This window comes from Salmo salar, chromosome ssa01, assembly GCF_905237065.1.
Source record: "Salmo salar chromosome ssa01, Ssal_v3.1, whole genome shotgun sequence".
NCBI classification, from domain to species: Eukaryota; Metazoa; Chordata; class Actinopteri; order Salmoniformes; family Salmonidae; genus Salmo; species Salmo salar.
The window spans coordinates 17,860,739-17,873,397 of record NC_059442.1 but is presented as its reverse complement, the minus strand read 5'-3'; the positions used below and the strand labels follow the sequence as shown (position 1 = coordinate 17,873,397).

At 46.6% G+C, this 12,659-nt stretch overlaps 1 protein-coding gene across 4 annotated transcripts in view; it reads left to right on the top strand.

Moving 5' to 3' along the window:
• The first annotated feature begins 1,300 nt into the window (after window positions 1–1,300).
• lpin1a (lipin 1a) overlaps window positions 1,301–12,659 on the top strand; it is a 36,595-nt gene continuing 25,236 nt past the window's right edge. Inside the window, exons 1-3 of one of the 4 annotated variants that reach the window (XM_045714788.1) lie at window positions 1,301–1,985; window positions 7,072–7,272; window positions 10,031–10,126. In XM_045714788.1, coding sequence (XP_045570744.1) covers window positions 7,081–7,272; window positions 10,031–10,126 — 288 coding nt within the window. In that variant the 5' untranslated portion in view covers window positions 1,301–1,985; window positions 7,072–7,080. The remainder of the gene's footprint in view (window positions 1,986–7,071; window positions 7,273–10,030; window positions 10,127–12,659) is intronic. The other 3 variants (XM_045714790.1, XM_045714778.1, XM_045714780.1) reach the window with 3 other exon arrangements.

Below are 12,659 nucleotides of genomic sequence, written 5' to 3'. Positions count from 1 at the left end.
GCATGTGGCCCATTGTTTACCTGGTCATCAATGGCATGTGGCCCATTGTTTACCTGGTCATCAATGACATGTGACCCATTGTTTACCTTGTTACCTGGCAATGACCACAAGGGTGTTTAAAATAGCTGTCAGTCAAGGTGAACTCATGGATATAAGCTCCCTGTCCCACTGGGTCTGTTCTTTCAGGATATCTGATAGTTAGAGATGAGAGAAGGTACAATTTATTAAATTCTGAGCAGTTTAATAGAGTAAAAATGTTATGGATGATGTTTTGGTCATGCTGTATCATACCAATTTGAATGTCTCGGATTTGCATTCATGTTATTTCTAGTCTATGAGACTCCCCATCACCACATCTCTACCATTCTGAAAATATGTGTTTACCGTTATAAATTAAGAAATGTTTTGAGCTTTAAAGGTGCACTATGGAGAAATCAGTCTGGCATTTCCTGGTTGCTAAAATTCGAATAGTTTGCCTAATTTTAGTTTATGTGACAAAACAAGCAATGAAGATCATTGTACCATCTAACCCGCTGTGAAATGTATTTGCAATACCAAAAATATTGTATTTTAACCTGTTTGAAGCTGGTGTACAAAACTGAAAGTAAAAGATACAAAAACAAAACTTAAGAACGGGAAGCATAGAAATATTGCACATAGAACAGATTTTTTTCGCTTCTTGGACTTACTTTCAATGAGTGACATATCCATAACTCATATTTCGATGTGAATTTGGTTGGGTGGGTCTTTCAAAAATGTACATATTGCAGCTTTAAAAGGTCAGTAAATGTTTTACTTTGTAACCTGCTAGTGGGCTGCTACTGCTATTGATAGTGTGCAACTGCAGCCCGCAAGTCGGGGCATTCCTGCATAAAGTATTATCTGAGTTTTATCGACACCGCCTACTATAGGCTGTAGCAAAAGCTAGACAAATAGCCATTTTACTGGTTGAAGTTGAAGTGTTTTTAAAAAATTTTTTTACGTATAATGCAGTTGATTTGCGATGATGACACAAACATTAAGCAGGACATTCATACGAGCCTTAAAATCGAATTATAATGCAAAAGTAGTGTGAAATGCGTTCATAAGCAGCATGTGAATAGAGGCTTTTTTCTGCAGTTCTATAACAACTCCCCCTTGTTCTGTCACCAATTTGCCCGCATCGCCCTCGTGCGGCAATGTTCGCAAACACAGTAGGGGCCTATACCAGAGTCCTCTAAACTAGCTCGTGAGATTGACACCGGTACACAGTGTGCTTCGCCCCCGCCTGCCGAACACCTGCCCTCACTATCGTTAACAGAACTGCGGGAAAACAATGCCCGTCAGGCGGGTGCGAAGGACACAGTCTACCGGTCGCCCCCTGCTAGTACAGCACACCGTAGTTAGCTAACACACGGTGTCCCTCCCGCCTGCTGGGATAAACTGCCAGACAGGCGGGGATGAAGGACACGCTGTCTACTGGTCGTCCCCGCCACTCGTTGCTAACTAGATATTTTTTATGTAGGGTTTATCTGCAGTTATGATGCATTACCGCTATCCACTGTAGTGGAGCGCCCCTGCATTCCGCCGATGTACTGGAGTCATAGTTTACAGAATGACAATAGAAATATAATGACGGGTTCCTGCAGATGCAGGAAAGTCCACATGCAGGAAAGTCCACATGCAGGAACACCCCGAATTGCGGGCTGCAGTTGTACTCTTCTCACTGTTATGGGTGGTCTGATCTCTCATTGGTCCTGGTGAGGGTTTATAACGTGATATGTCACCAGCGGAGTGAGTGTAGGGTGTTTTTCTCTCTCTTCAGTGACAGGATTATCATCTCAGCGCTTTAACACACCGCCAAACCGCAGATCAAATGTCGGGAAAGGTTCTGTTCGCTATTGCAATGTAATAGTGAATTGGAAAAAGAAAAACAGCTTTACCTATACAACGGAAGGTATTTGTATGACGACAAGACCCTGAAGTGACAAATCATCGTCAATAATGTATGTATGAATATGTTTGTGAATTTTAAGCTATCTATCAATATGATATTCTTAATATTTCTGTGGTCTATAATTTGTTATCAACGGATAGCTGCACCCAGATCATCTCTGCTTGGATTGTGATTAGCCTAGTTTGTTTTTGAAGCAATTGTCAGGCATTATGCTAAGGGGTGCATGTTGAGATTTCAGTTATATTCATATGATACAATGGAGACTGAAATAGGCTATGGACATAAACACAACAACAGATCGTTTTCACAAAGTCGTTATTTAGGCGTTGTAAACTGGTCAGAATGTGAAAGATTCTGCCTGTGCGGTGTTTGAAACAGCAATTTATATCAGGTCATGCCTGTCTTCTGCTGCAGAACATTATGCATCAGCATAGCTAACAATTATTCCAGTGGCATATAATGAAAATATATCTGAAACATATTTGGAATACATGCCGTTGATGAGGGCCCGTGTTGGACAAATGTGACCACCTGAATGTGTTCGCACTGCCCATTCATTTGGCAGCGTTATGTCATAACCCAATGGGCAGTCATCAATTCAACATCTATTCCATGTTGGTTCTACATCATTTCATTTAAATGACGTGGAAACAATGTTGATTCAACCAGTGTGTGTATACTTCTAGTATATCAATAAGATCCTCAGCAAATGGGAATGTTGTTGTGTGTGTGCATGTTTATGTGTGTGTGCATGCTTCTGTGCGTGTGTGGTGTCTGTTAGGTGAGATAAGATGATAAACTAGGTACAGTTAATGCAGTTATTGACTAATCCTATGAAAGGAGTGACTGTATTAAAGGTTACCTTTCTCCCCGACCTGGCTGTCAGTGAATGGGCACCTAAACCTCACCTCTAATCTGAGTGTCACTAGGATGTAATGGTACTACTGTGACATGTGTCTTACATTGTGGAGTAGGATTAAGTTACGCCTGATCTAGGGTTTGTGTAGTTTTCTTTTATTAACCCTAACCCTGGGCCTATATTGTGAGTATCTTGTGATTGGTTGTAAACCAGGAAGTATGTTTATGTCCTTGAGGGGGGAGTGGAGGAAACTTTTCATCTGAATGAGTTCCTTTAACAAGTGGCCTTGTGTTTGTATTAGTAGGGATGGCAGAATGTGTCGGGAGTGCGGCAGTGGGGGGTGGGGTAATTATGTAATTGTTCTGAAATGCCACGGCTCTGTAGTGTTGTCACATTGAGGGAGAGAGAGGTGGAGCATGAGGAAAGAGGTGGGGCATGAGAAGAGAGAGGTGGGGCATGAGGAGAGAGGGAGAGAGGGAGAGAGAGGCGGGGCATGAGAAAAGAGAGATGGGGTATGAGAAGAGAGAGGTGGGGCATGAGGAGAGAGAGGTGGGGCATGACGAGAGAGAACAAGAGAGAGAGAGGTGGGGAATTGGGAGAGAACGAGAGAGAGGTGGGGCATGACGAGAGAGAACAAGAGAGAGGGGCATGAGGAGAGAGAACGAGAGAGAGTGGTGGGGAATGACGAGAGAGAACAAGAGAGAGGGGCATGAGGAGAGAGAACAAGAGAGAGAGGTGGGGCATGACGAGAGAGAACGAGAGAGAGGTGGGGCATGACGAGAGAGAACGAGAGAGAGGTGGGGCATGACGAGAGAGAACGAGAGAGAGGTGGGGCATGACGAGAGAGAACGAGAGAGAGGTGGGGCATGACGAGAGAGAGCGAGAGAGAGGTGGGGCATGACGAGAGAGAACGAGAGAGAGGTGGGGCATGAGGAGAGAGAGGAGGGGCATGAGGAGACAGAACGAGAGAGAGAGGCGGGGCATGAGGAGAGAGAGGTGGGGCATGAGGAGAGAGAGGGAGAGAGAGGCGGGGCATGGGGAGAGAGAGGTGGGGCATGAGGAGAGAGAGGTGGGGCATGAGGAGAGAGAGGGCGACAGGGGTGGGGCATGAGGAGAGAGAGGTGGGGCATGAGGAGAGAGAGATGGGGCATGAGGAGAGAGAGGTGGGGCATGAGGAGAGAGAGGTCGGGCATGAGGAGAGAGAGGTGGGGCATGGGGAGAGAGAGCGAGAGAAAGGTGGGGCATGAGGAGAGAGAGTGGGGCATGACGAGAGAGAGGTGGGGCGTCATGAGAGAGGGAGAGAGAGGTGGGGCATGAGGAGAGAGAGGTGGGGCGTGATGGGAGAGAGAGGTGGGGCATGAGGAGAGAGAGGTGGGGTATGAGGAGAGAGAGGTGGGGCAAGACGAGAGAGGGAGAGAGAGGTGGGGCATGATGAGAGAGAGGTGGGGCATGAGGAGAGAGAGGTGGTGCATGAGGAGAGAGAGGTGGGGTATGAGGAGAGAGAGGGAGAGAGAGAGAGGTGGGGCATGAGGAGAGAGAGGTGGTGCATGAGGAGAGAGAGGGAGAGAGAGGTGGGGCATGATGGGAGAGAGAGGTGGGGCATGATGAGAGAGAGGGAGAGGGAGAGAGAGAGAGGTGGGGCGTGAGGAGAGAGAGGGAGAGAGAGGTGGGGCATGATGGGAGAGAGGGAGAGAGAGGTGGGGCATGATGGGAGAGAGGGCAAGAAAGAGAGAGAGGGAGAGAGAGACTTTATGCTTCCATTGTTTGCATACTGTTTAAGTATGTTAGTCAGGTATGTACTGTGTAATCAAGTGCAAAGATTAAACTGGTTATTTTCAGAATGGAATACAATATGAGAAAATACATCTGAAAATGACAACATGAAAAACAGGATTCATAGATTCAAACATCCATACTTTACCTCAATATATTCTATTGTCTATTCCTCCTTGAACATATACAGTAGGACTGGGAGATATGGCCACAATCTCATATCCTGATATAGGTCATTTCATATCCCGATAACGGTACATATCACGATATAGCACATTTTCTGTAAATTCAATGAATAAATAGAGTACATAAAATGACCACATGTCAAGGCATATTTCTTATTACATTTTGAATTATACTCAACAAATAAAAATGTAATTACTCATATTTGATTATTTATTTTATTTAGAACCTGTGCAAATGTTCAATTAAGCATGTAACAAAATATAAAATATGAATGTATAAAATCTAAAAAGGTAAATAGAAAACACTTCAACTATAGTTGCAAACAAAATAAATATAGGCCTAAAATATATATATATATATATATATATATATATATATATATATTTGGGGGCTTGCCTGTTTTGCATATTATTTTGGAATTAATACATGTCACATATCAATTTACATTTGGTACCTTGGCTTGAGTGTTAGCACCAACTCACGAAACCCCTGTTTCTCCACCGTGTAATTTGGGCCCATGTCTTTGCAGATGTAAGTCGTAACGGCAGCTGTTATCTCCTTCCATCTTCGTGGTTTACCATATGGTGTACCGCGGGAAAAAGCCTCTTCAACGTCTGAGTCGAGGGTCAGTTTTGAGCACTCGACTGTACTTTTTGGGGTCTCATCCGTTAGACTCTCTCTGTACTGTTTCACATGATTTTTGCATAGGTGGTAAAAGAGGTTAGTGGTGTTTGAGCCTGTTGTTGGGACTGGCCTGCGGCATATTTTGCAGTGGACGGTTTTCTGGTCCGTGTCAGACTTTTCATACCCAAACCACGTCCATGCGACCGAAGTTGCCCCTATTTTAGGTACAAGCTCCGTGTCTCTGTGCTCTTTGTCACGTTCACTCTCTTCCATGTTTGTTTGTGTTACAAATTTCCTTCCACACCGTACATGTGCAAGAACGCAAAGCGTCGTTCAATTGCCAAAAAATATTGCCGGAAAGAGTACGGTTTGCGACACAACAAAATAAACGATAGAGCATAATATAAAACGATAGACGTTTTTCTATCGTCACACGATATATATCGTCATATCGCCCAGCCCTAATATACAGTAGTATCAGGTGTCCAGGCATGGAGAAAACGATCAGTAGGTCTGTCTCTCTGTGGGTGAATATGTCAGTACATTCCAGTAGATAGCCCTCTCTGAACCGGGTAACTGATGGGGGTTAAGAAATAACGATCATGAGTCAGGAGAAGTAACATCCTGTTAGCAGGTTATTAAGCCATCTGTCTAGGCACGTGTGTGTGTGTGTCCCTGACTCAGCAGAAACAGGGGGATATCAAGAGAGTTTACAGCCAACAAAGCAAGCCTTCTTCCTCTCACTGTGTTGCATTGTTAGGGCCATTTTACCAAAAGATTTTACCAAAAATAATTGTAGGGTTGTGGTTAAGACTTTTGCAATACAGGATAGTGCACATTTTGTCTCTGTCTTTTGTACTGTTACTGAATAGTTAGGTCTGAATCGTAACTTTGTTCACATTGGGCTTCCAGTGAAAGGGTTTCCTCTCCCTCCCCTGGGCCCTGTTGGTTCGAGTCAGAAGGTGTTAGTGGTGCTGCCTTCTCTGTGACTGAGAGACTGGCATGGCATGTAGATTCATCCCCATTCAGATGCCAGCGCAGTAGAGCGCACTGGGCACCAAGCGTGTTCGTGCATGTGTCTGTGTGTCTGTGTGTGTGTATATATGTGTGTGTGTGATATGCAGAGAGCAGGCATGTGTTTGAATGTCAGTGTGTTTATTGCAGGCACCGTATTATGCAATTCCAGCCCTATTCCTTTGTTTCTGCTGCACAGAGCAGTGGGGCTTTGGAGGCCCAGTTGGTTGCTGTTCAGCACTATGTGACAAATGTATGAGTAAAAAGCCTTATAAAGACTTGATGTGCGGGGATTGAGGACAGGCGATCAGAGAGGAATGTTAATCACAGTTAGAGAGTCAGAGAGAAATCTGGGCTGATCCATCCAGGCAATAACATCAGTCTGGTGTATCGTAATGTCATCTAGATTCTATTGATATGCCCTCATCACTCCACACGATCATCAAGAATCATCATCAGATTGCCTCTCAAGCGTTTGGGAAATTAAATATTTAGTTTCTTTCTCTCTCTCTTTCTTTCTCTCTCTCTCCCTCCTATCCCTCTCCCCCTCATCCCTCCCCCTTCCTTTCCCCCTCTCCTCACCCCATCCCTCTCCCCTCATCCCTCTCCTCCCTCCCCTCATCCCTGTCCCCAACTCTCTCCCCTCATCCCTGTGCCCTCCACCCTCTAACCCCCTCAGTCTCAGACCATGAACTACGTGGGCCAGTTGGCAGGCCAGGTGTTTGTGCAGGTGAAGGAGCTGTACCGGGGCCTGAACCCGGCCACCCTGTCGGGCTGCATCGATGTCATCGTGGTGCGTCAGCCCGACGGCACCCTGCAGTGCTCGCCCTTCCACGTTCGCTTCGGCAAGATGGGCGTGCTGCGCTCCCGTGAGAAAGTGGTGAGAGGACACAGGGAGGCTGTGTGCGGTGGGGGGGTCTGGGTAAAGGAGCATTGGGTAGAAGAGGGTGCTTACAGTACTGGAAGGAGGGAGGGTCATCATGGCTCAGTTTATATGGAAATTAGCACACAGAAAGAGAGAGGGAGAAAAGGGGATGAAGGGAGAGAGATAAATGAATCATTCATTTTTCTGCCACGTATACCTGTAGTTGTCCTTGACCTGAGCTGACACAGACAGAATGGACAATGAGTTGCTGAGAGAAATATTTATTGTAGAGAGAAGAGAGAAACATGGAAAGAAACAAATAGAGAAGGAGGGGTAGATGGGAGAGACAGATGATGGTAGATTGGAGGGGTGGAGATGGAGATAGCGTAGTACGAATACAAAGAGAGATAGAGGGTAGAGCAAAGGAAAGAGAGAGGGATAGAGGGTAGAGCAAAGGAAAGAGAGAGGGATAGAGGGTAGAGCAGAGGAAAGAGAGAGGGATGGAGGGTAGAGCAGAGGAAAGAGAGAGGGATGGAGGGTAGAGCAGAGGAAAGAGAGAGGGATGGAGGGTAGAGCAGAGGAACGAGAGAGGGATGGAGGGTAGAGCAGAGGAAAGAGAGGGATGGATGGAGGGTAGAGCAGAGGAAAGAGAGGGATGGATGGAGGGTAGAGCAGAGGAAAGAGAGAGAGGGATGGAGGGTAGAGCAGAGGAAAGAGAGAGAGGGATGGAGGGTAGAGCAGAGGAAAGAGAGAGGGATAGAGGGTAGAGCAGAGGAAAGAGAGAGGGATGGAGGGTAGAGCAGAGGAAAGAGAGAGGTGATGGAGGGTAGAGCAGAGGAAAGAGAGAGGGATGGAGGGTAGAGCAGAGGAAAGAGAGAGAGGGATGGAGGGTAGAGCAGAGGAAAGAGAGAGGGATGGAGGGTAGAGCAGAGGAAAGAGAGAGGGATGGAGGGTAGAGCAGAGGAAAGAGAGAGAGGGATGGAGGGTAGAGCAGAGGAAAGAGAGAGAGGGATGGAGGGTAGAGCAGAGGAAAGAGAGGGATGGATGGAGGGTAGAGCAAAGGAAAGAGAGAGGGATGGAGGGTAGTGCAGAGGAAAGAGAGAGGGGATGGAGGGTAGAGCAGAGGAAAGAGAGAGAGGGATGGATGGAGGGTAGAGCAGAGGAAAGAGAGAGGGATGGAGGGTAGAGCAGAGGAAAGAGAGGGATGGATGGAGGGTAGAGCAGAGGAAAGAGAGGGATGGATGGAGGGTAGAGCAGAGGAAAGAGAGAGAGGGATGGAGGGTAGAGCAGAGGAAAGAGAGAGAGGGATGGAGGGTAGAGCAGAGGAAAGAGAGAGGGATAGAGGGTAGAGCAGAGGAAAGAGAGAGGGATGGAGGGTAGAGCAGAGGAAAGAGAGGGATGGATGGAGGGTAGAGCAGAGGAAAGAGAGAGGGTGATGGAGGGTAGAGCAGAGGAAAGAGAGAGAGGGATGGAGGGTAGAGCAGAGGAAAGAGAGAGGGGATGGAGGGTAGAGCAGAGGAAAGAGAGAGGGGATGGAGGGTAGAGCAGAGGAAAGAGAGGGATGGAGGGTAGAGCAGAGGAAAGAGAGAGGGATGGATGGAGGGTAGAGCAGAGGAAAGAGAGAGGGATGGAGGGTAGAGCAGAGGAAAGAGAGAGAGGGATGGAGGGTAGAGCAGAGGAAAGAGAGGGATGGATGGAGGGTAGAGCAGAGGAAAGAGAGGGATGGATGGAGGGTAGAGCAGAGGAAAGAGAGAGAGGGATGGAGGGTAGAGCAGAGGAAAGAGAGAGGGATGGAGGGTAGAGCAGAGGAAAGAGAGGGATGGATGGAGGGTAGAGCAGAGGAAAGAGAGAGAGGGATGGAGGGTAGAGCAGAGGAAAGAGAGAGAGGGATGGAGGGTAGAGCAGAGGAAAGAGAGAGAGGGATGGAGGGTAGAGCAGAGGAAAGAGAGAGGGATAGAGGGTAGAGCAGAGGAAAGAGAGAGAGGGATGGAGGGTAGAGCAGAGGAAAGAGAGAGAGGGATGGAGGGTAGAACAGAGGAAAGGGAGAGAGGGATGGAGGGTAGAGCAGAGGAAAGAGAGAGGGGATGGAGGGTAGAGCAGAGGAAAGAGAGAGGGATGGAGGGTAGAGCAGAGGAAAGAGAGAGGGGATGGAGGGTAGAGCAGAGGAAAGAGAGAGGGATAGAGGGTAGAGCAGAGGAAAGAGAGGGATGGAGGGTAGAGCAGAGGAAAGAGAGAGGGATAGAGGGTAGAGCAGAGGAAAGAGAGGGATGGAGGGTAGAGCAGAGGAAAGAGAGAGGGATAGAGGGTAGAGCAGAGGAAAGAGAGAGGGATAGAGGGTAGAGCAGAGGAAAGAGAGAGAGGGATGGAGGGTAGAGCAGAGGAAAGAGAGAGGGGGGATGGAGGGTAGAGCAGAGGAAAGAGAGAGGGGGATGGAGGGTAGAGCAGAGGAAAGAGAGAGGGATGGAGGGTAGAGCAGAGGAAAGAGAGAGGGATAGAGGGTAGAGCAGAGGAAAGAGAGAGGGATGGAGGGTAGAGCAGAGGAAAGAGAGAGGGATGGATGGAGGGTAGAGCAGAGGAAAGAGAGAGGGATGGAGGGTAGAGCAGAGGAAAGAGAGGGATGGATGGAGGGTAGAGCAGAGGAAAGAGAGGGATGGATGGAGGGTAGAGCAGAGGAAAGAGAGGGATGGATGGAGGGTAGAGCAGAGGAAAGAGAGAGGGATGGATGGAGTGAGATTGGAAGGTATAGTGACGGTTGGTGTCATCTGTGTCTCAGGTGGACATAGAGATCAATGGAGAGCCTGTGAGTCTACAAATGAAGCTGGGGGAGAACGGAGAGGCCTTTTTCGTCAAGGAGACAGAGAACACACTGGTATGTACACACACAACCACAAACACATGCACACACCAACACACACACACACACACACACACACACACACACACACACACACACACACACACACACACACACACACACACACACACACACACACACACACACACACACACACACACACACACACACACTCAACCATGGCCCCTGAAACCATATTGTTCACAGGACAACATGTGCTGAATGTCACACAAAACTTAAAGAGACAGAGAGAGAACAGAGAGAGAACAGAGAGTGTGAACAGAGAGAGAGAACAGAGAGAGAACAGAGAGAGAACAGAGAGTGTGAACAGAGTGTGAACAGAGAGAGAAAACAGAGAGAGAAAACAGAGAGAGAGAACAGAGAGTGTGAACAGAGTGTGAACAGAGTGTGAACAGAGTGTGAACAGAGAGAGAAAACAGAGAGAGAAAACAGAGAGAGAACAGAGAGAGAACAGAGAGAGAACAGAGAGAGAACAGAGAGAGAGAACAGAGAGAGAGAACAGAGAGAGAACAGAGAGAGAGAACAGAGAGAAAACAGAGTGTGAACAGAGTGTGAACAGAGAGAAAACAGAGAGAGAAAACAGAGAGAGAACAGAGAGAGAACAGAGAGAGAACAGAGAGAGAACAGAGAGAGAGAACAGAGAGAGAGAACAGAGAGAAAACAGAGTGTGAACAGAGAGAGAGAACAGAGAGAGAAGAGAGAGAACAGAGAGAAAACAGAGAGAAAACAGAGAGTGTGAACAGAGAGTGTGAACAGAGAGAGAGAACAGAGAGAGAGAACAGAGAGAGAAGAGAGAGAACAGAGAGAAAACAGAGTGTGAACAGAGAGAGAGAACAGAGAGAAAAGAGAGAGAAAAGAGAGAGAACAGAGAGAAAACAGAGAGAAAACAGAGAGTGTGAACAGAGAGTGTGAACAGAGAGAGAGAACAGAGAGAGAGAACAGAGAGAGAGAACAGAGAGAGAGAACAGAGAGTGTGAACAGAGAGAGTGAACAGAGAGAGAAGAGAGAGAGAACAGAGAGAAAACAGAGAGACAAGATGTGCTTTGGCTGTCAAGAGGTCTATGTGTAGCTGGTGTATAGGAGTCAGGCGCAGGACAGCAGATAAGAGTAAATAAACTTATTTTACTCAATAATTAATAAATCCAATACAAAAACAGCCCGCAATAACGGACCTACCTACATAGAAACAATCACTCACAAACAAACATGGGGGAACAGAGGGTTAAATAATGAGCAGGTAATTGGGGGAGTGAAACCAGGTGTGTAAGACAAAGACAAACAAATGGAAAATGAAAAGTGGATCGGCGATGGCTAGAAGGCCGGTGACGTCGACCGCCGAACGCTGCTCGAACAAAGAGAGGGACCGACTTCGGGGGAAGTCGTGACATTGGCAATGTAAACGTATGTTTCCCATGCCAGTAAAGCCCTTTGCATTGAATTGAATTGACATTTTATTGAATTAAATTGAGAGAGAGAGAGAGAGAGAGAGAGAGAGAGAGAGAGAGAGAGAGAGAGAGAGAGAGAGAGAGAGAGAGAGAGAGAGAGAGAGAGAGAGTAGAAAAAGTACACGCTTAAAAAAAAGGGTTCCAAAAGGGTTTTTCGGCTGCCCCCATAAGAGTACCCTTTTTGGATCCAGGTAGAACCATTTTTGGTTCCAGGTAGAACCCTTTTTGGTTCCAGGTAGAACCCTTTTTGGTTCCAGGTAGAACAATTTTGGGTTCCATGTAGAACTCTGTGTAAAGGGTTCTACCTAGAACCAAAAATGATTTTTCAAAGGGTTCTCCTATGGGGACAGCCAAAGAGACATTTTAGGTATAAATATAACCTTTTTTTTCCTAAGACTGTAGCCTAGTGAACTGACTTGGTGCATGTTCAGTAATGTGAGCGGTGTTCCCTGGAAACAAACAATGAGGACGCACACACACACACACACACACACACACACACACACACACACACACACACACACACACACACACACACACACACACACACACACACACACAGCCTGGCCAAGAACCAGGAAGAATCAATCAGGGGTCATGGCCAAAAGATTTAAGATAGAAACTCAATCCCAGTGATGTGATCTCACACTGCTTAGTATGAAGTGATGCACTCGCTATGCATACACCTAAGCCATGCATACTAAATAGTGTGCTAGTGTGAACTTTGAGATACCATTTTAGGCGACAGGAGGCGAGAAAGAATCCTGTAATAGATCTCATAGATTCTATAATAGAGTCCTATAAATAATCCTATGATAATGACATTTACTAGGATCAGCAAATGTAAACTCAATTCATAACCATTAGTAAGGGGAAATGCCCAATTGAACAGTTATGTTTGATGTAAAGTCTACAGATTGTGTTTTTATAAGTTAACTACCTCACTCTTAGTGTCACTCTATTATTCATCTAGTATGTGGCTCTCTGAGCTCTCAGAATAACTGCTACACCGAGCTCTCAGGCCTTAGTAATAACATCACACAGGAGGGGAGGGGAGGGGAGGGGAGGGGAGAAGAGAAGAT